The following is a 27,927-nucleotide window of genomic DNA, read 5'->3' as shown; positions in this document are numbered from 1 at the left end:
CCCTGGAGATGACGCCTGATAGAAATGGGGAGCTACAATTGCTTCTTATCCTCCTCCAGTTCCACGGTTGCCGATTCGCCCCACTAACTGGCCAACTTCTCCAACTCGTTCCCAAAACAAGAACGAGCCTTTAAAAAGCATTTTCATAAGATTAGCTTTGAAGGCTGCATCAGCTGACCAATTTTGCAACCATAGTTGACGTCTAGCCCCTACCACTTAAGCCATTCCTCTGGCTGAGGCACAGACCAAATCGCAGCTCACATCTGCTAAAAAGGCAACAGAGAGTTCCATAATTGCTCTGGAATTCACCCTAGAATCATCAGTTTCCTGAGAGGAAGCAGACAAGAATGTGCCATAAGAGTGCAACAGGAAGCTATCTGTAAAGTCATTGCCACCGCTTCAGAATTGCTTAAGGATACACTCAATCTATCATGTACATCCTTCAGGACACTCCTCCTTCCTTGGGGACAGTTATCTGCTTAGAGACAGCACAGACCAGCACATTCACTATGGGAAGACCAAATGCTCTCTCACAGCTGGATCCTGGGAGTACAGGCCTTCCAATGTCCGATCCCCTTTGGAAATTGCCTCCAGGGCATCCCATTCAAGATCAATCAACTCCTGAATGGTGTCCATAACAGGGAAAAAACAAGACGTTTTACACAAGGAAACCAAAATGAGATTCTTCTTTGGTTCAGACATGGAATCTCCCCAGTTACTCCCAGCATCTTCAAGGTCTGGGAAATCAGGGCTGGCTGTCCCAGAAGAATTTCCCCATCTTCCAGGGAATCAGGATCTGCCTCATCATCAGTGCCATCTGCGTCTGAAGAAAGGCTTGTAAACCCTGAAAAAACACCACCCAAGAAAAAAGCAGCTGGATCCAGGCCAAACCCAGAAGGAACTGGAGCAATACCCACTGACCTGCCATAGCCTGCAGAGGAGCCAGTAAAAGGAGTACCAAGGTCTGGCGTACCTCACGACAAAGCCGCAGCCTAGCCATCATCAGGATGAGAGGATCCAGGCTTAGTGAATTCAGAGGAAGACAACTCTCTCTGAGCGTCCAAACAGTGCTGACACATTTAGAGGACAGGTTAGGCTGAGAAGGTTTCTTGTTCACCGGAACCATCAGCAGCAGTGAATGTGCGTTCAAACAGCTCGTGCTCAAACATTCATGTGCAGAAAAATTAGGCACCTCAAAAATAAGCACCACAAAAACACATGCACAACCTATGTGCCAAGGCTTGAGGATATCACCATGCTGAAAACTTGTGCACGCAAAAGGTGCACCCAAAACTAAGTGCAGGATGTGTGAGCAGAGCCGATGCACAGCGCACACCATCCTGTAGAGGGTAGAAAAGTACACACAGCAGCACGCGAACACACCGCCGCGGCCTACCATATGGCACGCAGGCAAAAAGCCTAACTGCAGGACCCAGCCCACCTGGGCCACTCAACCTGCCAGGCTCCCAGTTCCCCCAACTCCAAAGGGAGCAGGAACAAATGTTGGAATGAGCGCCAAGCATGGAAATTGGAGGAAGTCCTAAAAACCCCTCCATCTCTAATTGGAAGGTAAAACTTCTTCCTTTTTTTTTTTTTAAACTTACCTGAGCTCAGCTCTTACCGGCTGAGTACAGAGATTGTCTCCGGCTACAGGGGGAGAGAGCATGTGCCGTCACCGCCACACTCAGCCTCCTGTACCCGCTGCCTTTAAGCTGTACAATCAGCTAAGTCCACGCTGGGAAACCCGGCTACCGGACCCAGGCACAATCTGAGGGACCATGGAAATCACCTCAGAAATTCTCAACTGCGAGCGGGACCACTTGGTATCACCGCAGGAGAGCGGGAATATTCTTTATTTAATTTAAAATTCTCCTTCCAAAATCTGAAGCAATCCCCATAGGGAGATGCACATCCACCATCTTCTGGAGATAGAGAATACTGGTAGGCTGGGGTCACTGCAGGAGTATATATACTGTGACGTCAGCTTGCTCTGTTCTCCATCAGCTGGCAGGGAAACATAACCCACTGCTCCTGAGTCCATTTGTCTACAAGCTAGGAAACAAGGAGATACTTGAACCAAAATGGGCTGTATCGTAAAGTTGCCAGAAAAAAGCCATTGCTGCACCAACAACACAAAACAGCCCACTTACAATATTGCCAAACAGCAACTAGAGAAGCCTCTAAACTTCTGGAACAAATTAATTTGGAGAGATGAGACCAACAGTGAACTTTATTATCACAATCATAGACTCATACCATCCCTACCATGAAACTTGGAGGTAGATCTCTGCTGGTTTTTTTTTTGGTTTGGTTTTTTTTTTTGGGGGGGGGGGGGGGAGAGTGTGAGCTGGAGCAGCACAGGGAATTTATTTAAAATTGAGGGCAGGATGAATGCAGCACCTTAGAAAATATTGGAGAATTTGGATTCATCAGCTAGGAAGCTGCAGATGGGGCACACTTGGACTTTCCGACATGACAATGATCGGAAACTTAAGGTCAAGTCAACCCTTCAGTGGCTGCAGCAGAAGAAAGTGAAGGTTCTAGAGTGTCCATCAAAGTCAACTGACCTCAATATCATTGATCCACTCTGTGGAAAACAAACATAGTTCAACCAAAGAATCTACAGGTTCTGGAGGCTCTTTGCCAAGAGAAATGGGCAGCTTTACCATATGAGAAAAGAAAGGGTCTCATTCACAACTATCACAAAAGACTGTGAGACATCATTGATGCAAAAGAGAGCAATACACGATATTAAAAACTAAGCGTATGTACACTTTTGAACAGCATCATTTTATTATTTCCCTTATTGCTATGGGTTGTTTAGTGATTGTGCTATTCTGTGATGCATAATAGTTTTAATTTGAAGCAAATTAAAAACAGATGTATTTTGTCTGATCACTCATGTTTTCTTAAAATGGTACACATCTTACAAATTCTGCTAGGAGAATGTAAGCTTATGAGTATAATTATACCTCACCTGCTTTTAATGTTGTACTCTGATCCAAGCAAGTTTAAATTCTGGCATGATTTTGGTTGCCACTACCTCTGAAGTAGGCTATTCCAGATATTTTCCACCCTCTTACTAAATTATTTTCTCATGTTTCCTCAATCTTCCTCCCTGCAATTTCAGATCATGATTACTTGTTCTTGAATTTCCTTTTCTATGGAAAATGTCACCTTCCCATACTTTACTGAACCATGTCAAACATTTGAATGTCTCTATCATATTGTCTCTATCACTTCTTTCCTACAGCGAGTATATTTTAATTATCATAAGCCTCTCTTTGCAAGGTTTGAGGTGCAGGTTTTGTAACATTTTTTAATAGCTCTTTTCTGAACTGCTAATATCTCTATGTCTTTAAGAAGGCACAGGCTCCAAAATGGAACACAATATGCAAGTTGTGGTCTTACTAGTGACTTATACAAGGGCAATATCACCTTTTCCTGCTAATACCTCTGCTTATGTAACTAAATATGATGTTAAAGCAATGGGAAAATGTATCCGATTGCAGGCTAACTTGAGGTAATTTAAAATGATTATTCCTAGATCTCTTTTTTTGTTTGACACTTTCCTATTCTTTTAATTTATGAGATTAATAAATATGTATAATCACAAATGCATGAGTTTACACTATCTAGTATTGAAGCTCATTTTACAAATCCTTAACTATTATTCAAGTCCCATTTCATTTTTTCACACCCCTTTTGGTGTGTCTATTCTAATATATTTCTGTATCATAAGAAACAAGCATAATGTTTCTCAAGTTCTTCAGCAATTTTGCTAATAAAGATATAGAAGAGAACCAATCCCAGTACCATGTCCTGGAGTATCCCAATGATACCTTTGCCTTTACCAGAGGGCACTCCACTCTGCTTCCTGCAGCTCATAGTCCTGGGGGAATTATCCGCTACTGTGGAGTGCAGAATTTGAGCAGAATTCCCCCTCTGCACAGAAATTCCAGTTTCTGCAAAGAATTTGGAGCAGACCCCCCCTGTGCCACAAGCGGACCCCATCCTGCTTGCGGCGAAGAGCAAGGAGGGCCCAGCGTGCCACATGGCAGCGAAGAGGAAGGAGTCCCGGCGTGCCATGTGGCGGCTAAAAGGAAGTAGGCCCTGGTGTGCGGCGTCACAGAGACGAGGAAGGAGGCCCCAGAGTGCCGCGTCATGGCGAAGAGAAAGGAGGCCCCCAGTGTGCTGCAGCACGGTGAAGGAGGCCCCGACGTGCCACGTCACGGTAAAGATGGAGGTGCAAGTCCAGCATGCCACGAGCAAAGCAGGTCCCGATGAGTCTGTGTGTAGTGGTTGTGTGAGAGACTGAGAGGCTGTGTGTAGAGGTATGTGTTTAAGACTGCAAGCTGGTGTGTGTATGGGGGAGCATGAATAAGGGTGTGTGTGTGTCTCAGAGAGAGGGAGTCTTTGTGAGGAGATTGTGAAAGAATGTGTATGTGTGTGAAAGACTGGGAGCTGGTGTGCATGAAAAAGGGTGTGTGTGTTATGTGAGGGAGTAAGGGTGCTTGTTTGTGAAAGAAGGAGCCTATGTGAAGGGATATTTGTGTGTGTGTGTATGTGTGTGTGTGTGTGTGTGTGAGACAGAGAAAGCCAATGTGCAGGGAGAGAAAAAGATAGGTAGCCTGTGTGAGGGTGTATGCATGAGAGAGAAAGGGAGCTGGGTGAGGGTGTGAATGTGAGAGCGAGAGAGAGGGAGCCTGTGTGTGAGAGAAAGAAAGGGAACCAATGTGCAGGGGTGTGTGTGTGAGAGAGAGAGAGAGAGAGAGAGAGAGAGAGAGAGAGAGAGAGAGAGACAGGTAGCCTGTGTAAGGGTATGTGTATGAGAGAAAGGGAGCCTGTGTGTGTGCGTGAGAGAGAGAGAGGAAGCTTGTATGAGGGGGTGTGTATATGCACAAGAGAGGGAACCTGTGAGTGTGAGAGAGAGAGAACCTGAGAGTGTGAGAGAGAGGGATAGAGGGAGCATGTGTGAGAGGCAGTACTGAGAGAGTGGTCAAACTCTAGGAGTGGATATAGAGTGGAAGGAGTTGAGCCTAGCGGGGAAGGGGAGAGAGAGTGGAGGGTGAAGGAGTTTGGGGGTCTGAGAAGACAAAGTGAAAGGAGACTGGCCAGGGGAGCAGGCAGAGAGGAAGGAAGGGAGGGAGGAAGGGACATTCTTACAATGTACTTCTAGGGAAATTCTGCTCAAAATATTTAAAACTCTACATCTTTAAGTAAAAAATGTTTTTGGTATATTTTAAATGAATTACTTAAAGACTGTCATGTATGTTGTGCTATTTTAACCAATATAAAGTATGCAGAATTTTGCAGAATTTTCAATTTTTGTGCGCACAATTCCCCCAGGAATAAGCTCAACCAATTCTTCATCTAGCTTACAACTTTCTGGCATACTCGCTTAGGGCCTGATTTTAAAAAGCATTTACATGGTTAAAATTGGGTTTTACATGTGTAAATGCACTTTACCTATGTAAGCGGACTTTTGAAAATTGCTACAATAAATGCCATTGAATTGTCCATAAGATATGCATGAGTAAGTGCACTTTATGCAGGTAAATGTCGTTTCAAAATTGCTATGATAGTATGCTCCATTTACATGTGTAACTTCTTCATTATCCAGCTAGCTTACCAATCTTCCACATGGCAATATGTGAAACGTTTTACTGAATTCCAGATATTGCATCTCCCTGATCCACCACTTCTTTCACCTCAATAAAGAACTCAAGCAAGTTTGTCTCATAGGATCTTTCATTTGCAATGCCATGCTATCTGATATCCTGTAATCTGCTTGTTGATGGTGCTGCACTATTTTAAGAATTGTTTCCATTGCTTTGCCTACTACTGAAGTTAGGTTTACAGTTTGATTTATATAGGTTTTATATTCTGCTGTATCCAAACACAATATGGATCACAAAAATAACCTTCCCTGTCCCTATTTTTAAATAGCGGGACTATATCCATCTTCAGCCAGTCCATCAGAACCTCCCCCATGCTCAAGGACAACTTGAGCAAGAGTTGCGAAGAGCACGATCAGCACATTCTTGAGCTCTCTGAGTGTTCTGGGATGTACACCATTGGGTCCCATGTTTAATCCACTCATTTGAGTAACTTTTAAGTATCTCCGTCTCTGCAATTTGGTTTGTAATCAAATTATTTGTAAATAGCATTTTTTTTTTACCATAGCTCCATTGCTTTCCCCTTCTCTAAATACTGAGCAAAAAACTTATTTAAGATTTCTGCTTTTCTTGAGTCTCTCTTTGCAAATCCCACTTTCTCCTGTTCTTTAACTAATCTCCATCGTTTGGCTTCTCTGGTCTATATCTATATTCTAGCTCAAGCCCTCTCTCTTCCAGTTAAGTCAGGACCAGTGCTGGGATTCTGGCACCACGAGCCTTCATTCGCATTTACCCTGACATTGCAATAGGCAGGTTACAGTCCACATCCAGCACATCGAACTCATCCACAGACCAACCATCCCCTTTGTATGCCAACCTGGAGATACCTTTTATGTTTGAATCCAACTTCTTTCCCTGTGCTGGATATCTGTATAATATTCTCACATACAAAATAACATATAAATAGCAACACACTAGATGACAGCAGAAAAAGGACCAATCTCCCAGTTATTCCTGTCCATTGAAACATATTCTAGCTGCAAGCAACAGAAGCTTGGTCACTTGTAGGAAATCATGACTTATGCAAGTCAGTTTTTGTCTTCTTCATTCACAATAGATGAACGTAAGCCCCATAATTAGATCCTTGAGTGCTCTCAGTGTCTTTCCCCTTCCTGCCCCCATCCAACATCCCATGGCAGGGGAGAGGAGCAGTCTTCCACAGTGCCCCAAAGCATCAGTACCCTGTACAGCTGCAAGATCATACACCACTGAAGCTGGCCCTACTCACACTTAACCCAATACCCATATCTCCCTCCAAAATTTTACACCCATCTCTCTCGCTAAAGTTTTGCAATAATTAACACAGCCATGAAAACTAGTGAGGCTGTTGCTGTAATTATCCCACGTCCCTGTGGCTTTGCTATGTACCTAGATTTGCAGTACCTGGCCACTTCCAATCTGCCATCACCAACTCAGCTGATTTCTGAAGAGCTGTAGATTGCTGTCTGTCTATCTGATAGCTTGCAAAATTACTAGGTTGTACTTCCTTTATCCACCCTTTGTTTTATCATCACTCTCCCCTTTCCTCTTTTCTTGAGGGAATGAAGGATAGGCTGTTTGCAACATTACAACTTCCCAACCCTGCTCCTACCACTATCATAGAATATGACCTCTATATATATATATATATGTTTGGGAAAGAATCAGTGTGCGTACTGCAAAAATGAAGGCCATTGGAAGAGAGACTGTGAAGAATGGACCATTAGTCCCATCAACTGCCAATTTAATTCCTGGTACAATCCTTATACACCCCAGTTGATCCCAGGTATTCCCATCACTTTGCACTATTAAGGTTCTTGTGAACTTCTTAGGGACAACCAATAGTAATTCAGCTTTTCCTTGCTCTCTATTTCAGTTGCTACTGATATGAAAGGCCACGCCTTCCTCCCTTTTCTCTACTCTTTTTTAAACAAATGTGGAGAAGAATCCTAGTGGTTAGAGCAGCGGACTGCAAACCAGGAAAGTCAGGGTTCAAATCTCACTGCCACTCCTTGTGACCTTGGGCAAGTCATTTCATCCTCCATTACCTGAAATTTAAACAGATGGTGAGCCCTCTGGGGACAGGGAAATACATACAATACCTGAATGTAATAAACTTTGAAGTTTGAAATCAACTAAATAAGATTATAACCCGGGATGGTCACATCCTAATCCAGTCTTCCATTACAACAAGGCAATGAGATTGTGACTAGATCCAAAACTGTTTCTACCATGATGGCCTCCAGGTCGATGATTTTGTTAACAAGACCTGGACAATTTCCACACATGGCTTTCCAAGATTCATTTAATGTATTCATTTGATTTATATTCCAATTTTCAGGCACTTCAAAGCAGATAACATTCAGGTTATTTACTTGTCCTCAGAGGGTGCACAATGTAAGTTTAAGCCAGAGGCAATGGACGGTGAAGTGACTTGCCCAAGCACAGGCAATGGAATTTGAACCCTGGCTGCCCAGGTTCATTGCCCACTGCTTTAATCACTAGGCTACCTCTCCACTAGTGCTCTGCCTCCCTATTCCTTTTGTTCTCTTACTTTTCTAACTACTTTGACATTTCTGTCTACTCTTCCCCATTAGCTCCTTGTATTGCTCTCTAATTTATTTGGGGCTTTTATCCTTTCAAAGCTTATCTTGTTTACCTCTTCTGCATTTACTTGTAAGAGAGAGCAGCGTGGTCCTCTCCTCTTGCTTTATTTAAATGTTAGTCTAACTAGGATTTGAAACCATGACTAAAAACCATAGTAGCCCCCTCTTGGGTGAATGTCAGTTATCCCATTGTAAAGATCCTTATTCTCTTGGGTACATCCTCAATTACCAATGTACCCAAAACCTTTTTTCCTGTACCAGTCTTAAAACCATGAAGTCAATTCCTTTTATTCACCCTGTTGTAAACAAGCAGCACTTCTGAGAAGATATGGCTACTGGTGCAACTTTCATAGCCATTTATGCACATAAAACACAGATTTATAAGTGCAAATGGCTTGTTATAAAATTGTGCAGGGGTTGTATGCATGAAAGCATGTGTGTAACCTGATTTCCCACATACTTTTAAGCGCACAAAGGATAGATGTTCCAGGAGGCAGGGTTGGAATTGCACATGCATTTTTAAAAGTATACATGTAAATTAACATGCACAAGTTATTCCCTGCAAAGAGCAGGCATAACTTTGTTCAGGGTATATAATCAGAAGGGAACTTATGCACACATGTTCACTTTGAAAATTGGCATGAATTATTTTTGAAATGCACATGTTAAGCTGGTTGTTATAAAATTACCTTTCCTGTGTCCAACCACCCTCTTCAACTCCTGAACAGTCTTTGATACTTTACTAGCTCATAATCTGCCAAGTCATTTGTGCCTAAGGGCAAATGATACACAGTTCATCTCCATTCTGTATTTCTCTATTAAACCTCTGGACTTTCTACCCATCCCTGCAAGCTGAAGCACCTGGAAGGCAAATGCTTTCCCTAAGGTTTTTACCAAATTTTATACCCTCACTATGGAATCTCCTATTAGAATTTGTTTTTCTCTTTGGCAACTCTTTCTTTTGTAAGATGGAATCTTCTATTAGAATTTGTTTTTCTACTGGGCAACTCTGCTTTCTTTTGTAAGATCCTTAATAGAACCAGCTACCTCAGTAACTTTAATCATTGTCCTGGATGCCCCCATGGTTGCTTCTCTTCCACAAGAGAATGTAGGACACAGCAGGCATCTGCTGTACACTGTGCAAGTTCTGTCTAAGCCTTTTTTTAAAGCTTCTGTACAGGAAGTTCTGGATAGAACACTCCCTAAGATTCTTTTAACAAACTACAGTTCAGCCATAAGACTGGTCATTTCCTTCTTAAAGTCAGACTGCTGAGCAAAAGATGAGACAATCTTCCACATGATTTGTCTGAAGACTACAGACCTACAGATATTGTTCTATATTATTCCTTTCATCTTTTGCTTATTTTTAAATTAATTATACAAAAAAGTATTATTTTTCCTAAATGGACATATCAAATTCATACCCTCAATCAGAAATCAGTCACTATAAAAGCAGCAGCAGGATGAGTGGATAGTTGGGGTTGCACTTAGGGACTATATACTTAAAGGCTACAGCTACAGGGGCACCTACAAAGCTAGGAAAAATAATTAATCTACTCAGAAATAAGATGGAACTTACAAAGCAAGCAATCTGCGATAATTCTATGTGATTTCTCTTCAAACTTCAACAGAAATAAGAGAAATAAGCAAAAATATCACTATGTGGAAATATTGCAGAAAAGGAAAGCATTCATCTATCCTCAATTATGGCTAATTTTTAAATCCCCTGCACAAGGGGAAAATGGGAGTTACGCGCATGGCTGGGCCTTGCACGCACTGTGTGCATTTTTCAAAGGGGCCAGGCCACGTTACGCGCAGAAGTTCCAGGCCCAAGAAAAGGGGCAGAGTGGGGGGGGAGGGGCAGAGCTCGAGGTGGCCGGTACAGCTGGGGATCGCGTGTTGGCAACATGCTGACCTAAGTTCTGAAATAAATAAAATAAAAAAAGGTAGGCCCTGAAAAGGGGTTGGGGAAGAGAGAGGTAGGATAGGTAGTGGGGTAGGAAAGTTCCCTCCCAGTCCGCTCCTTAATTGGAGCAGACTGGGAGGAACCGGAGGAGACCTGATCTCGTCGCCGTGCATAAACTGGCCAAATCTAACGCCCCTGCGCGCGCTGGCCCGGATTTTATAACATGCGCACACATTATAAAATTGTGCGTCCATGTGCGCACGCTAGGTAGCACGCACATGTATGTTTTTAAAATCTACCCTCTAGTGCATAATTCTATGGTTTGCAATTTCTGTTGCATCATTTGAAATTTATATGCAATGTTAACCATTGTTTAATATGTACTGTATTATTTTAACACCTTGAGGTTTTCCCATGACTATGACAATTTATGGTTCCATTCCTGAAAGATTTTTCATTAAACAAAAAATGCAAGAAAACGTTTGATGATTTAAGTCTTTTGTGAATATCAATACAAAACCAGTTAACGGAAGAACAGGGGACCTTATTTTCAGTTTTAGAATGAGTAAACAATTGAAGAAGAAGATTTTTAACTTTACAACATATTCTAAACTTATAGGGAGTTGACTTTAAAATACCTTGTTGTTCTGGAAAAAGTTTTTTGGTTTGAATGAAAAAAGCAGTGGCTTTTTGCTATCAGGAGGATGTTTGCGGTGAATATCATCTGCTTTGTATTGCAGCATTCGACCAGTTTTATTCACCATCCAATATGGACTATGAATGGCAATGATTGCCTGTCCAGTGGTATAGGTCATATGAACAGCAATGTCCAGTTCTGTCGTTTCTCTTTCCATGACACAAGTAAAGGTGATGAAGTCAATATCTTGCTGGTTGCTCTTTATGTTGTATTTGCCTTTCCAATCCTGATCAAGATAGTTCTGCAATCGAAACTCTAATTTGGTTTGATCCAGTGATGCATTATGAAGTTGGGCTGAATATCCATCTTCTAGAATGATAAAATTATTGCCTTTTCCCTAAAAATAGAAAAAAACAGCTCAGAATGCTAAATTGAGACTTCATTATAAAATAAAATTGCTTAGTCTAAAGAAGTCAAGTCCTAAAAAGCAAGTTAACCTGTGCAGATGTTCTCTGAGGGTAGCAGGATATAAGTTCTCACAGGTGGGTGACATTATCTAATGAAGCTAGTTTGGTGAAATTTATTTCAGAGCTTCTTGAAGCTTTTGTCATTCTACTGAACACGTCTGTGCCATCCAGCACCACAGATATCATGCAGGACCCCTTTCAGTTGCTAGTATGGTTAAAAACATGTAGGAACCAACTGCAAGGGGAGGCGAATAGGTCCTTTGAAGACTTGTATCCTGCTGTTCTTTTGCTTTGCTCTCTCTGAACACAAGTAGGATGTTGAATCTTCACAGGTAGGGGGGGGGGGGGGGGGGGAATCCCTAGCTACAGGTTAGGCTGCCTCCGAAAAAAGGGAAAAAACAGAAAAATTGTGCCAATGGGCAAAATTATTTTTTGTAGCAACAAGCAATTTTTTTCCAGGACAATCTGAAAATATTACCGATGGGCCTTAGTAAGGATGGAGTTGGATTTTAGAACTCAAATAGACACCATAGGACAGATTGACTAAATCTACAGTTGTGTCTGGATTTTTTATTTAAACAATAAGATGTGAATATATGAACCGAATTCCATATCACAGCTTTGCAAATCTTTTACATGAGGCTTATCACAGATGAGCCACCAATGCCATCATGGCTTTCACATGGGTAGACGTCTGGTCCTGGAGTGCCACAAACATGTCTTGTTTTCAGGTTATGCACAATGAATATGTATGAGGTACATTTGTATGCACTACCTCCATCTCATGCAAATATATCTCATGAATATTCATTGTAGATATCCTGAAAACCAGATCTGTTTGTGGCCCTCAAGGACAGGCACTATCTAATCCTGCTCTAATATTATAAGCCTTGATATGCCCATCCAGATTCAAGGCGGCTTGGGCATAACAGAAAGACGCAATCTGCTATCCAGTTAGAAAGGATACATTTGGCACTGGGAGTTCCAGGTTTCTTGGGATCAAAAGAAAAAAAGAGCTGAGTGACTTAAGGGCTTCAGTCTAATCAGATAGAAGTTTAAAGCTCTTCTTCAATCCAAACTATGCAAGGTTTGTTCACCTTTGTTGACATGTGGCTCAAAGTAAAATGTTGGCAAGATGACTGACTAGTTAAGATGGAAGTCCAAACTGAACTTAGGCAGAATGCATGAACAGAGCTACCCAATTATTTAAAACCTTAGTATAAGGCATATAAGTCACTAGAGTCTGGCACTCAAATGTCACCAAAATTAGGACATTCTAGGGGGTCGATGCTATAATAAAACGCGGAAAGCGGGCGATGAGGTTTTTTTTTTTGTTTGTTTTTTTTAACTCTTCAAGTACAGAAAAGCAGTTTTTTCTGCTTTACTGTACTTCTTTCAATGCGCTCAGCTGAGGCGCACATTTACTTTTTTGCATTGGAGTGAATGAGTAATAGCTTCATTCACATGCATTTGCATGTGATAAGCGCTCTCTCATTCACTCCACCTCGGATGCTCGTTAAATAGGCGCTAATCCCTCTATTGCATTATGGGGTGGATTAGCGCCTATTTATCCCACAACTATTACCCATTGCTAATACAATTTGCTGCAGATACTACTGCTTTGACTGTCATACAGTTATGTAAATATAATATGTAATATAGTTGCTCTTTCTATAAAGTTGTTTAAGTTTGCTGTATCCTCCTGCGATTACACTCACTTGGTCCCTTAGACCGTTCCTCATTCTCTCCCCGTTCCTTACGAATCCCTGTTAAATGTAACTTTATCCTTCCTTTCTCCCAACTAGTTTTTTGGCTCCCCAGTTATATGTGAACCGATGTGATATTCATTTGAATTTCGGTATATAAAAGTTATAAATAAATAAAAATAAATAAATATTAATAATCGCCTAGGATAAATCTGTTTATTTCTCGCTACTATATTGTTTTCGTTAATTTTATCACTCTCCAGTTGTTTTCGTTTAAAATCTTTCCTGTCTTCCATCTCCCATGTTTTCGCTCCCTGTTTAATGTAACTTTACCTTTCTACTTAGTTGTTAAATTGGTTTCCCCCTGTTCTATTGTAAACCGGTACGATAAGACCTCGTCTTGAGTATCGGTATAGTAAAAGAAGTTAAATAAATAAATAAAATAAATGTCTGACTGCGTGTTATACAGTGCGCTCAGCTGAACGCACTGTATTGCATTGCCCCTAGGTCAAGTATTTCAGCTCACGGGAGTCTAGTGGCTCAAATGGAGCTTTTCTTAACGGGTGAGTATCACATTGAGATCCCAAGACGCAGCACAAGGTTTCAACTGAAGAAAGCCCCGCATGAATCTGGCAACTAAAGGCTATACTTCTACATGGTGGTGATAAGCACCAACTACACTGATAAACCTTAACAGAGTTAATCTTCAGATCAGACTCTAAAAAATACAGACTGTATTTAAGGAGATTTTGTGTGAACAGGAGAAATTATCTAGGGGCATTTCTTCATACCAGAAGGCATACCTCCTTTATTTAAAGTCATAAGATTTCCTCATAGAATCTTTCCTTGAAATCAGAAGCACATCTTCAGATAGGTTAAGGGAATTTAGTGCTATCCTTTTAATACTCATGTCTTGACAATTAGAGACCAGAAGCAAAACTATTTGGCTATATTTTTGGTCACCAGATTACTGAATATTGATCTCTTAATTTTTAATCATAATCCTAAAGCAGCCTGCTTTAATAAATATTGTTCATCAATGCAAACGGTGTATATACTGTAGGTTTTCTACAGTTGCTTAGCAGATGAAGGCTTACAAATGTCTGTTTCAAATAACTATCTAAGGGGGTCGATTCATCCTTGGTGGTTTTGGCTTCCAGGATGAAAATATCAAGTTTTCATGATTATCTATTGTAAAATGGGATGTTTGATTCGTATCCTGTATGTTTTGAAAAACTCCAAAAGTTATTTACAAGGGCCTGAATACATATAATCTGAGCAAGCAAAAGGAGGTACCTCTTGTTTAACCTATACCTTATGGATAAATATGGGTTAAAATATTTTTGCTATGCAGATGACATTCAATGAATTAAGAACACATAGATAAGACTAATTTTATCAATCAAGCCCCAGAAGTATTCGATCTTTGATGTCAGTGAATAAGCTATCTTTGAACTCAAAAGATACCAAGTGTTCTTGGGCAGGAAAGCCTCCTGATGAAGATTTGAAATCATCACTTATATTGGATAATACTAATCTATCATCTAAGTGGTGTGTATGGAGTCTGGGAGTTCTGCTTGAAGGCCATACTTACTTCTATATAAAACATATCAGATATTTTCAAGGAACACATTTTCTTCTATGGGCCAGACAGATCTGGCCATTACTATTCCCAACCAGATCTATGTCAATAGTCCCAGATAACATTCTAATCTCAACTGGACTATTTAATAGCCTTCTAGCAGGTGTCCCAGAAAAATCAATTTGGAAGATTCAGCTTATATAGAAGAGTTTCTTTTGGGAGTAATCACAGAGATCAAAATAACCTTGTACTGTTTAACTTCCACTGGTTACCATTCTGTGGAGAATCCAGTATAAAATATATTTTGCTTGCCTTTAAGATTTTATACAAGGATGTCTCATTTATTTGGTCCCTCCTTTTGCATTATTTTCCTGTTAGACATGTGCAGTCCCCCCGGGCCTCTTTTTGTGGCCGTCTTATGAGAACTGCAAGATTGGCATGCACTAGACAAATTACTTTTTCTTACCATCTACTATTACTGAGAAACAGTCTTCTAGATAAGATTAGTATAACTAAGGATATTGGCCAGTTCGAAAAAGTCATAAAGTCCTTGCTTTTTAGACAGGCCTTTCTCATTTAGCCAAGACAATTTGCCTTTACGGAAAGGATCTCTCATGATGATTTATTAATTTTAATTATAGATAACATTATTAGTTATGGGTTTAAACTGTTATACAATAGATAGAATTATTTTTAAATTGTATTGTATATGATGTAAACATTTTTAATTAAATTGTTTGCTATTGATGATCACTTATTTTGATTTAGAACTATGCTTGGAGATGCATTTTTTAAGCATGTAATAAACAAACTGTCAAACTAGTTTTCACCATCTCTACTCCTACTCACAGAAAGTTATTTACCCACCTAGATATGCAGCTTTTATTCACCTCCATTGGTCTCCTACCATGAATACATTTACTCCTACTCAGAGCAAGAGTAAATCTCATTGGCCTATTTAAACACAGTAATTGCACTTTTTCTTCACTGACCTGATGAAGGGGGGATATATCTCAAAAGCTAGGCACCTACAACTTGTTTGATGACTCATTTCTACATATTCAAGTGGACTATACAGCAACCACAATATATTTGTTCTGGAAAGAACATGTATTTTTAAATTTCTTTTTCTCCCAGAAAATTATGGAAGCCAGTCTGTGCCATACTATTTTTTCTTACTCTAATTTCACTCCTGTCTTTCAGTCATGCAATGAGTAAGAGTTGATTGCATATTTATACATTTTTTGTGCCACCACAAGGGGAGGGCACTATACCAGCAATTAAAGCAAGGATCCCCAAACTTAGTCTTCGAGGGTTGCAAACCAGTCAGATTTTCAGGATTTCCACAATTAATCTGCATGAGATTATTTACATATAATTAAGTCAGTGCATGCAGATAGATCTTATGCATATTCATTGTGGCAATCCTGAAAACTTGACTAGGTTAAGGCCCTTGAGGACTGAATTTAAAGGGATCCCATTTGTCATGCTGTTTAGCAGGTATCCTGTGCCCTTGCTGAATCTAGACTTTGAAGAAAGGACAAAAAGATTAGCAAGTCACTCTTTGATCTCTAGGTGTGTCCATTTGTATTTGGCATGTTTATATCAGTGCGTACTGACATACATCCCTGTTTAAAGCATGAACGGCAAATGGCGTTCCTGGTATCCCACCCTAGAAGGCATTATGCCAACCAATAAGTATGATGGCTATGATATAGGTGGCAGTAGAGTGCTTACAGGAAAAGGATATAAGAACACACAATCATCTATTATGGCATGACTACTGGCTATGCAGAAAAGGCAGTACAGTGATGGAGAATCCTGTGTGTGTCAGATTATACTCCAGGGCTGTATGCCCTGGCCTGTGTGGAACAGGGTTGTGAGACTGTGAGGCCAAACTGCAATGTAGGAGTTGAGGATTGCATGGTGTGTGCCTAGTGCAGGGATGACAAACTGCAGTCTTCAAGTGCCACAAACAGGCCATGTTTTTGGGATTTCCACAATGAATATAAATGAGATAGCTTTACATACAATGGAGGCAGTAGATGCAAATCTCTCTCATGCATATTTATTGTCGATATCCTGAAAACCTGGCCTGTTTGTGGCACTCGAGGACTGGAGTTTGCCATCCCTGGCCTAGTGTCTTGTTAATGTTCTCTCTTCATGGAAAGCTGTGAACGAAGGATACAAAACAAGTGGGTTTTTGTTTTCTTATTTGGACACATGCTGGCCTTCAGTGCCTATTTGCTAAACTATTGATGATTTGCTTTCTGAATACAATAAGCATTTTTTTTTTATGTGAGTGTGCTGGAGTTTCTCCAACAATTCTATAGAGCTGGGGCAAATTGTTTCAAAGTATATAAATAAGGTAGCGGAGAGACTGGCATTTGGGCAGACAATTTTGGCATTCTGCCCATAGATCATGCTGACATCAAGACCCAAGCATGTGCTGTGTAGTTTCCCTGCCTTCTTCTATAAGTGACTGTCACCAGAGCTATTTTGCATATCTGAAAAGGGATCATCAGACCCACGCATAGGGAAATAAGGCAGCTAATGCATTCTATGGCTAGAAGCAGGTCAGGTCTGAAATGTTTCTTAAGCTTAGAGTTTGGGCATTTGTTATAAAAAGCTAGGCATAAGGTAGGAAGAAGCTTAGAGTGCCTGTATTTGTCTTTCCCTCCCACCCAGCATTAACACATCCTTTGATTTATGAGCAGGAGATCCTTTCATATTGCCTTAAGGTTTTTTGTTCACCGTTATGATGTAATTTTGAATGAAGGTATATAAAATCTTTTAAATAAATAAATAAATATATAAAAATCAATCAGCCTTTCATCTAAAATACAGGATTTCCCCTGGCCTTATCAAGAGTTTAAATTCTCTCATTGCAGGTCACTACCAGATAAATAGTGTATTCCAATAAATTTAAAGTACTCTAATTATATAATTTTACTTCCTTAGCAATTTAAACTTAGCTAAGAACTTAACAAAATTAAGATGAAGGTGGCAATCCAGCAGCAAGAGGCAGTCTTCTGCATCGAATGTCACATGTATGATTTTTTTTTACCTGGTAGTGAAAGGTTGTACCTGGTGCAAAGAGCTCCTGGCTCTCAGAGAACGAGTCTGATCTCTGGAGGCTACAGTGGCAGACCTGGAGGAGCTGAGACAGAGAGGTTTATAGATTATGAGACCTTCATAATCTTCAGGGCCACAATAGCCCTGGTGCTGCCTTGGAGGAGAAAGGTCTCCTAATCGGAAAGCATCAACCTGGTGCAGTAGGAAATGATCCTATAACAAGGGCTTGCTTTCCAGGTGATGCACTGTCCTCTTGCACTGAGGATGTGTCTCTCAGGGCTACTGCCCAGGAGGGAAGGGGACAGATTAACTGTCATAGTTGGTGATTTGATTATTAGGAATGTAAATAGACGGGTGACTGGTGGGTGCAAGGATCACCTGGTTACATGTCTGCCTCATGCGAAGTTTGCAGATCTCAAGTGTCAATTAGGTGAGATTTTAGACAGTGTGGGCACCAATGACAAAGGAAAATGTGGAAGGGAGGTTCTGAAGGCCAAATTTAGGCTCTTAGGTAGAAAGCTGAAATCCAGAACCTCCAGCATAGCAGTCTCTGAAATGCTCCCTGTTCCACGCGCAAGTCCCCAGAGGCAGGCAGAGCTCCGCTGTCTCAATGCATGGATGAGATGATGGTGCAAGGAAGGATTCAGTTTTACAAGGAACTATGGAACCTTTTGGGAAAGGGGAGCCTTTTCTGAAGGAACGGACTCCACCTTAACCAGAATGGAATCAGGCTGCAGGCACTAACCTTTAAAAAGGAAATAGAGCAGCTTTTAAACTAGAACAAAGGGGAAAGTCAATAGTTGCTCAGCAGTGTATGGTTAGGAGGGAGGTATCTTTGAAGTATACTAATAAAAGCAAGAGAGTAAGAGCATCCCAACAGAGAGGTTCTAATAAAAGCAAAAGTAGTCCACGTGCCTATAAGTAATCACCTGAGCTAAAAGATTCCAAATTATCCCTGTCAACTGAAAAGGAGATTGTTAATACAAACAAAAAACACACTTTTAAACATCTATAAGACAAATGCCAGAAGTCTAAGAAGTAAGATGGGAGAGTTAGAGTGTAAGGCAGTGAATAATGAGACAGACTTCATTGGCATCTCAGAGACATGGTGGAAGGAGGATAACCAATGGGCTAGTTCCATACCAGGGTACAAATTATCATCGCAATGATAGGGAGAAGCAACTTGGTGGGGGGAAGCATGTCTGGGATGGCATAGAGTCCAACAGGAAAAGGATGCTGCAAGAGTAATGGCCTGATGTTAAAAGACTGGTGTGCACAAAAACCAGGAGATACGCACATGCCCTGATGTAACTATTTCCCAGTCAGATTTGGGGTGATGCACGCATGTAATAAAACTGGCATATTCATGTGTGTGCACGGACCTTTGAAAATTTACATTTAAATGAACAATAGATTCTTTATGGGTAGAAATCCCATGTGTATTAGGGAAGAGTATAGCGATAGGAGTTTCCTGCCATCTACTTGGCCAAAATGATGAGATAGATTATGAAATGCTAAGAGAAATTATGGAAGCTAACCAAATTGGTAATGCAGTAATAATGGGAGACTTCAATTACCCCAATACTGACTGGGTAAATGTAACATCAGGACATGCTATAGAGATTGTTCCTGGATGGAATAAATGACAGCTTTATGGGTCAACTGGTTCAGGAACAGAAGAGAGAGGGAGCTATTTTAGATCTAATTCTTAGTGGAGTGCAGGATTTGGTGAGAGAGGTAACTGTGGTGGGGCTGTTTGGCAACAGTGATCATAACGTGATCACATTTGAATTAATGACTGGAAGGGGGACTATAAGTAAATCCAAGGCTCTAGCACTAAACTTTCAAAAGAGAAACTTTGATACAATAAGAAAAATAGTTAGAAAAAAAACCTGAAATGTGCAGCTATAAGGGTTAACTGTGTACAATAGGTGTGGACATTGTTAAAAAATACCATCTTAGAAGCACAGTCCAGATGTACTCCATGCTTTAAGAAAGGTGGAAGGAAGGCCAAACGATTGCCGGTATGGTTAAAGGTGAGGTGAAAGAAGCTATTTTAGCCAAAAGATCTTCCTTCAAAAATTGGAAGAATCCATTCGAAGAAAATAGGAAAAAGCATAAGCACTCGCAAGTTCAATATAAAACATTAATAAGAAGGCTAAAAGAGAATTTGAAAAGAAGTTGGCCATAGTGGCAAAAACTCACAAAATTTTTTAAAAATATATCCAAAGCAGGAAACCTGTGAAGGAATTAGGTGGTCCTTTAGATGATAGAGGGGTTAAAGGGGCACTTAGAGAAGACAAGGCCATTGTGGAAAGACTAAATGAATTCTTTACTTTGGTGTTTACTGAGAAGGATGTTGGAGAGATATCCATTTGGAAGACAGATGTCAAGGATGACTATTCAGATGTACTAAACCAAATCACAGTGAAACTGGTAGATGTAATAGGCCAGATTGACAAACTGAAGAGTAGCAAATTACCTGGACCGGATAGTATACATTCCAGAGTTCTGAAAAAAACTCAAAAATGAAATTTCAGACATATTACAATTAATTTGTAACCTATTAATAAAATCATCCGTTGTACCTGAAGACTGCAAGGTTGCCAATGTAACTCAGATATATAAAAAGGCTCCAGAGGTGATCTAGGAAACTACAGACCGATGAGTCTGACTTCAGTGCTGGGAAAAATCATGGAAACTATTATAAAAAATAAAATCACAAACATATACATGACATGATTTAATGGGACAGAGCCAGAATGGATTTACCCAAGGGAAGTCTTGTCTCACAAACCTGCTACATTTTTTGAAGGGGTGAATAAGCATGTGGATAAAGGTGAACCGGTAGATGTGGTATATTTGGATTTTCAGAAAGCGTTTAAAGTCCCTGAGAAGCATCTAAGAAAACTAAAAAGTCATGGGATAGGAGGCGATGTCCTTTTGTGGTTTGCAAACTGGTTAAAAGACAGGAAACAGAGAGTAGGATTAAGAGGTCTATTTTCACAGTGGAAAAAGGTAAGTAGTAGAGTGCCTTAGGGATCTGTACTTGGATCGGTGCTTTTTAATATATTTATAAATTATTAAAGTTGCAGACACAAAATTATTCAGAGCAGTTAAATCAAAAGTGGACTCTGATAAATTGCAGGAGGACCCTGTGAGACTGGAAGATTGGGCATCCTTATGGCAGATGAAATATAATGTGGACAAGTGCAGGGTGATGCACATAGGGAAAAATAACCCATGCTGTAGCTACACCATGTTAGATTCTATTTTAGGAGTTACCACCCAGGAAAAAGATCGGGAGTCATAGTTGATATTACATTGAAATTGCCAGCTCAGTGTGCTGTGGCAGTCAAAAAAGCAAACAGAATGTTAAGAATTATTAGGAAGGGAATGACAACTAAAACGGAGGATGTCATAATGCCTCTGTATCGCTCAATGGTTAAACCACACCTTGAATACTGGGTGCAATTCTGGTCGCTACATCTAAAAAAAGATATAATTGCACTGAAAAAAGTACAGAGAAAGGCAACCAAAATGATAAAGGGCATGGAACCTCTCTTCTATGAGGAAAGGCTAAAGAGGTTAAGAGCTGTTCAACTTGGAGAAAAGACGGCTGAGGTGGGATGTGTTAGAGGTCTACAAAATCATGAAAGGACTTGAACGGGTAAATGTGAATCAGTTATTTACTCTTTTGGATAATACAAGGACCAGGGGGAACTCCATGAAGTTTGCAAGTAGCATATTTAAAACAAAATCGGAGAAAATTCTTCTTCACTCAATGCATAATTAAGCTCTGGAATTCATTTCCAGAGGATGTAGTTAAGGCAGGTAGTGTAGCTGGGTTTAAAAAAAAGGTTTAGATAAGTTCCTGGAGGAGAAGTCCATAAACTGCGATTAATCAATAGGGAATAGCCTCTGCTTGTTGCAGAAATTAGTAGCACGGGATCTGTTAATGTTTGGTTACTTGCCACATAATTGTGACTTGGATTGGCCATTGTTAGAGACAGATACTGGGCTTGATGGACCCTTAGTCTGATCCAGTATGGCATAACTTATGTTCTTACCTTCTTATAATCATTTTTGCTCTATTTGGCTTCCCGTACATCTTCTGCTTTAGCTGTGACTAGCAAACTTTTGAATTTGCTGGCATGGCCAAAATCACTGTTTGACTAAGCCTCCTTACCCTACTCAAATTAGATGAATCAGCGCAGGGTTACAAAAATACTAAAAGCAAAAGGAAAGGCAAGAGAGAGGTTGAAGTATAACATGAAAAATTCACTCCTTTACTATAAAACCCCTCTATAGACTAATAATTGGGTTACTACCATTTTCAGACAAATTTACTAACATACCGACAGGTTAGTCTCAATTTTTCAAAACATACTACAGTTGTGAATTAATGGCTACATTGTTGCTAAATGTCAGTAAAATAAAGCCAATTACCTCAACTGCATAAGAAATCTGATAAGGAAGTAGATTCCGTAAAAGTACTGCAGGCCACAAATGAATTACATATGGTAAATCCCATCGATCATCTGCACATGCTCCTGATATCAAAACATCCTTTATAGGTACAATATTCAAAACAAGTGAATTATTAGTTGACTGTGAATGCTGACATTTCTTCTGCAATAATATGCCATCATTCTGCATGATGTTTTCAAAACTAAATCCTTCACACATTTCATATTCTTCATTTGCAGGTCTCAAATAAAGTACAGATCTGCAAATTAAAAAACACAAAAATATGTCAAAATACTTTTCACAACTATATATTTTTCTAACAAATATTTGGTAAAAACATTTTACCCTTAGTGGAAAAAATTGCCATATTTTTCCCCCACAGTAAAAAAAAAAAAAAAAAAAAAAAGTTGCCAAGTGACCTATTTTCTGGAGAGAGGCATTAGGTCAGTCCTAGCTCTTTGATATCTCTTTAGACATTTTGATATCTATAGTGGTGATTTTAAATAGAAAAGGCAGGATAAGAAACACCATATTGCATAGAAACAAACTACCGCAAAACAAGGACAGGTGCCACACAATCTAAATTTAACATTCTTGCCCAATGAATTTTTTTTTTTTAATAGGCTTTTACTGAAGAATAAAAGTGTGTTACAAGAATTTTCAGACATTTGAATTTTTGAACAGATTCACAAATATACAAGCTTAGTAATGCTAATAATACTCATAGACAAAATGTTGTATCGGTTGCAATTATGTCTTCTCAGTCAAGTTCCAGGTAGAGGTCTTATTCCCCTTTTATCTCCCTCTCACCCATCCCACCTCTCATGCACCATTACTACATACTGCAATATCATTCTGTAAAAGGGAATATGAGTCGCTAGTTGTATAAACATCCATGTAGTTACAGAATACAGCCTCAAATACCAAAATGATGCACTAGTACAAGTATAAGCCAGGTATATGCTAACAGAATGCACCCACACCTACTCCAACCTTACACTCTGTTATGTCCTTGGGTGTACCTACACCCTCGGGGAGAAGAGAGGAAGGAAGAAGAGGAAAGGATGGTTGCTCAAAAAAACCTATCATGTCTATTTACCCATGGGTGCGTGATTAGTACAAATCAGTTGGAGAAGACCCTGCTGAAAAGCTGCAGATTGAGCTTCAACATAAGGAGCCCAGATTTGTACGATTTCTCCACTCCTCTTTGCGGAGGCCAGCCTTGCTGCATTATACTCCTTTATCAGCAAATTTAACACCCTAGCTTGCCAGGACTCAAAAGATGGAGCGTCAGGGTAACTGCCAGATAGTTAATATAGTTTGTTTGGCAAGTACACTAGCCCTGGATACTAGTGCCAATTGTAAATTTTGTATAGATTCCTGGTCCGGTGTAGACACTCCGAAAAGCCATAGTTTGGGATCCGACATTGTTGTTCTCTGAAGGATAGCGGATTTTCTCCCAAAATAAAGTAATGGTAGGGCATAACCAAAATCAATGTAGGAAATCTCCCCATTCAGAACTGCATTTAAGACATTTTGGGGAGGAACTGATCTTAGCTTGGAAAACCTTGGCTGGGGAGAAATATAGTTGCCACATAACTTTATATTGCACTTCACGCAATAAAATGTTTTCAGTAAATGAGTGTAAACGTTCAAAATACAATCATACCTCTTCCAACGGTAACAGCAATTCTGGGTATTTTGCCCATCTTTTCTCCCATTCCTGAATACACATGTCTGAGATATAAAGTTAAAAGTTTGGTAAACTTTCTACAAGCATATTTTTCAGTTACTTTTCGCATAAAGAGTTCCTCCAGCTGGCTTATCCCCTTTGGAAAAAACCTAGTGAATTTCTTGGTTTGAATGTAATGTCTTAGTTGCAAGTATGCATAGAAATGCCTATGAGGTAAATAAAAAATGGTCTGTAGATTCTGAAAGGTATGTATTACCCCGATCGCTGGCAATAATAGATTACTAATATGAGTTAGACCTTTTTGCTCCCACAGCTTAAAAATCTGATTTTCCCTCCCTGGGGTAAACTCAGGGTTACCACAAATAGTTAGAAATGGCGATTGGAGAGTGGATAACTGAAGCAGTTTGCAAAGGCACCTCCATGCCTGCCTGCACGGTGTCAGTATTAAGCACTGTAAAAAGGGTGAGGGTACATATCTCGCCTCTACTTGTAAGAGTGGATAATGAGTAACCACCAAACCATTGTTCCAAATGTTGGGTGGGTGAAAAGAAAGAGCTCCCCGACAACCAATGCCTGATATGTCTCATCATGCATATTAGGTTATACTGTTGCATGTCCGGGCATTTCAAACCCCCCTCCTTCTAGTGTTTTACAGAGAATTTTCAAAGTGAGTCTAGATTTCTTTCCCCTCCAAAGAAAAATTCTAATCATTCTATGTAATTTTGCCAAATCCGCTTTTTCTAACTGTATGGGAACAATTTGCAGCAAATAAAGCTATTGCAGAAGTTCCAGCATTTTGACCAAGTTAATTCTACCCACCAGTGAAAGTGGCAGGTGGTTCCATTGCGTTAAATGGACATGTGTTTTTTGTTTTTTTTTTAAATAAAAGGAGGAATGTTGAGGTGGTAAAGGTCATTTACATTACTTGGAATATGTACTCCCAAATACTTAATAGATCCAGTAGCCCATTTAAGTGGGAATTCAGTTCCCCAAGAAGCTTGAAGATTGTCCATACAGCTCCAGAGCCTCGGACTTGTCTCTGTTAATTTTCAATCCCGAAAAAGCTCCAAATATCTACTTGATGGGTTAAAACCTTTGGTAATGAGATTGTGAGATTCGTCAAGAATATGAGGACATCTTCCACAAAAGCAGCAATCCAAAAGGAAGTATGTCCCACTTCTAGACCCAAGATGCCCTTATCTGATATTATTTTTCGAAGAAGAGGGTCAATTATTAATATGTATAACAAAGGTGAAAGGGGGCAACCTTTTCGCACCCCTCCCTCAGTGTAAAGGCCTCAGATTTTGCACCAATCGCTAAAATGTGAGGTGGGATTGATAAAGAAGGGATATATAAGAGACAATGTTCCCCTCTATACTATAGCGGTGCAACACCGAAAAAAGGTATGGCCAGGACACCCTGTCAAAAGCTTTTTCAGAATCAAAGCTTACCGCCATGGAGGGGAGGGACTTCAATGTACAATGAAAAATCGCAGTAAGTAGTTTGACGAGGTGCGTACTGGCCGAACACCCCTTAACAAAATCAACTTGTTCCTCCGTTATTATATGAGGAAAGACCACACAATCTATTTGCAAGAACAGTGGCTAGGAGCTTAAGATTGCAATTCAGTAAGGATATGGGCCCTATATGATGCAAGGTGAATTGGGTCTTAGCCTGGCTTAGCCAAAACTGTGATATAAGCTTTATTGACATCTCGGGGAAAGTTACCCAATTCCAGAACATCCCTATAGAAAGAGCCCAAAGGAGTGATTAAGTGATCTTTAAGAATTTTAAAATAATCATAGGAAAAACCGTTAGGTCCCAGCGTTTTCCCTGTTTTGCTAGATTTTATGGCCTGAAGTACCTCAAATGTGGAGATGGGTATATTCAAGGAGTCCACTTGAGAGGGGGTGAGCTTTGGAATTTTTAGACCGTTAAAAAAACCATCTTCCTCGCATTGTCCCACATGCCTGTCATCAGAGTATAGTTTTTCATAAAATAATCGGAACTCCTCACAAATATCTTTATGCCGCTCCGCCCAGGAACCATTCACAGTCTGCAATTTATTAATATAGGTTTTCCCCCGGCAGATCCTAACAGCATTAGCCATAAGTTTGCCCGCTTTGTTACCAATACTTGAAAAAGGAGTGCCTGCATATTGTAAAGATTTTAATGCGCGTTGGTGTAAATACCCATGTAAGGAACTAAGAATTTCCCTATAGCGGATGGTTCCCCCTGGAGTGGGTTAAGCAATTAAAACGGACTTAGCAACTTTCAACTGGGCCTCCAACTCTAAGATTTTTCTGTTTAGCCTTTTGTTTCTACTACGTAGATATGAAATTATTTCTCCTCTAAGCACAACCTTACTGGTTTCCCAAAAGAGACTGGGGGTATCGGTGTGCTGAGAATTGGTTTCATAGAAATGAGACCATTTTGTTTCCAAAAATTTTTTAAATTCCATATCGTCCTTTAGAAAGGAAGGAAACTTCCACCAGTTGTTGTTTAGATTTTGTTCATGGAGATTAAGGTTAACCCATATTAAGTCATGGTCCGAGACTCCAGTACTTCCTACTGTCGCTGAGATCACATGTGGAAAAAGATTGTGAGCCCAAAATGTAATTGATACGTGAAAAGGAGTTATGTACCTTAGAATAATAGGTGTAATCTCTCTCATCTGGGTGAAGGGTTCTCCAGTAGTCTAATAGCAACATCTTACAGAGGCTAGGAATGCCCCATTTTTGAGGGAAGTTATTAAGTATACGAGTAGGTTGCGAGCGATCCAGCGTGGGATCAGCAACACAATTTAGATCTCCGGCAAGGATGAGCCAACCTCTACAATGAATGGTAAGGAGTGTGGAGATTTGCTTGAAGAAATCAGGATTGAACACATTTGGACCATATACAGTGCAAAGGGTAATTTCTTTGCCGTACAGTTCCCCAATTAATATGAGATAAATGCCATTTGGATCTGATATTTCCTTGGTAATTTGAAAAGATATAGATTTATGAATTAATATAGCCACTCCTGCTTTTTTTTCCCTAATGCTTGTGCATTGTGCCTACCCAGTCCCTTCTCAACTTTTTACTCTCCGTCCCGTTTAAATGGGTTTCTTGTATACAGGCTTTATCTGCCTTGGCCCTCTTTAGGGCTTGTAATACTTTAGTACATTTTACTGGGCTTCCCAGTCCATTTACATTTAGACTAACTATACACAGATTATGAGCACACTAATGAATAATGAAATATCATATTAAAAAAACTGCTAGTGTGATACTCATGGACCTCCCAGCCTAAGTCCACAAGTCTGATAACCCCATCAATAAGTATGCAAAGTTTACAAGCTAGCGATCTAGATATGGGTGTTTGGCTCCACCAGTGAGCCCTACATTGTGTTAGTAATACCCATGACAGTGTATGAACCCTAACACCCTGTCTCCCCTTCCCCCTCCCTTTCCTCCCATCCCTTTCCCTAAATGAATCGTACCCCACAAAGTGTGGTTTCAGTACTAGGGTCTGAGGTAAAGTACCTAGGACCACTGGGGGTTCGGTTACGATGTGGGTCAGCCCCATCCTCTCATTTCTTACCTTTTCGTTCAGCCCATATACACAAAGGAAGGGAAAAATTACCATTGCTACAGAACCATGGCAGAATTTTACTAGATATTGCAACATAACATCACATAATAACTAGATTGAATTTGAAATTAACAAAGATGAACAATGCCAATTTTGGCAAATCTATTAAGTGCGTATAGAAAAAAAAGAGAGGTAATACATTTTTCCTTTTTTTTGTTTTTTCCTCTCTCATAAATTATTAAAGGATAAAACCCTCCTATGAACAATGTGGCAGCTATTCCCCTATATGCTAAAAGTGCCCAGACACTGTTCGGTAGAAGAAATGCTGCAGGGATCTCATAAATAGTCGGCTCCCTCTTCGATACAGATGATCTGGTTCCAAAACTACTACTGAGCAGAAATTGTATATCATATCATCGATAGATATAAAAAGAATAGGAGTTTCTGATGACGGTGAGGGGGCCCATCCGGAGAGGAACGTATGAAGATGTAAACATGACATTTTAGTGATCGCAGCAGACACAGGGCTAAACTTACGAATGGAGTGCAGG

General features: G+C 40.1%; 1 protein-coding gene across 3 annotated transcripts in view; it reads right to left on the bottom strand.

Annotated features, from left to right (window-relative positions):
• The window catches only part of VPS13A (vacuolar protein sorting 13 homolog A), a 745,426-nt gene that overhangs the window by 239,962 nt on the left and 477,537 nt on the right, over positions 1 to 27,927 (bottom strand). For all 3 annotated transcript variants that reach the window (XM_029616432.1, XM_029616443.1, XM_029616452.1), the window contains exons 47-48: positions 22,086 to 22,365; positions 10,808 to 11,203 (exon numbers count right to left, since the gene is read on the bottom strand). In XM_029616432.1, the coding sequence (XP_029472292.1) occupies positions 10,808 to 11,203; positions 22,086 to 22,365 (676 nt within the window). The remainder of the gene's footprint in view (positions 1 to 10,807; positions 11,204 to 22,085; positions 22,366 to 27,927) is intronic.

This window comes from Rhinatrema bivittatum, chromosome 1 (assembly GCF_901001135.1).
Source record: "Rhinatrema bivittatum chromosome 1, aRhiBiv1.1, whole genome shotgun sequence".
NCBI classification, from domain to species: domain Eukaryota; kingdom Metazoa; phylum Chordata; class Amphibia; order Gymnophiona; family Rhinatrematidae; genus Rhinatrema; species Rhinatrema bivittatum.
Note: the sequence above shows the minus strand (reverse complement) of the source record. Positions and strands in the feature narration are given on the sequence as shown.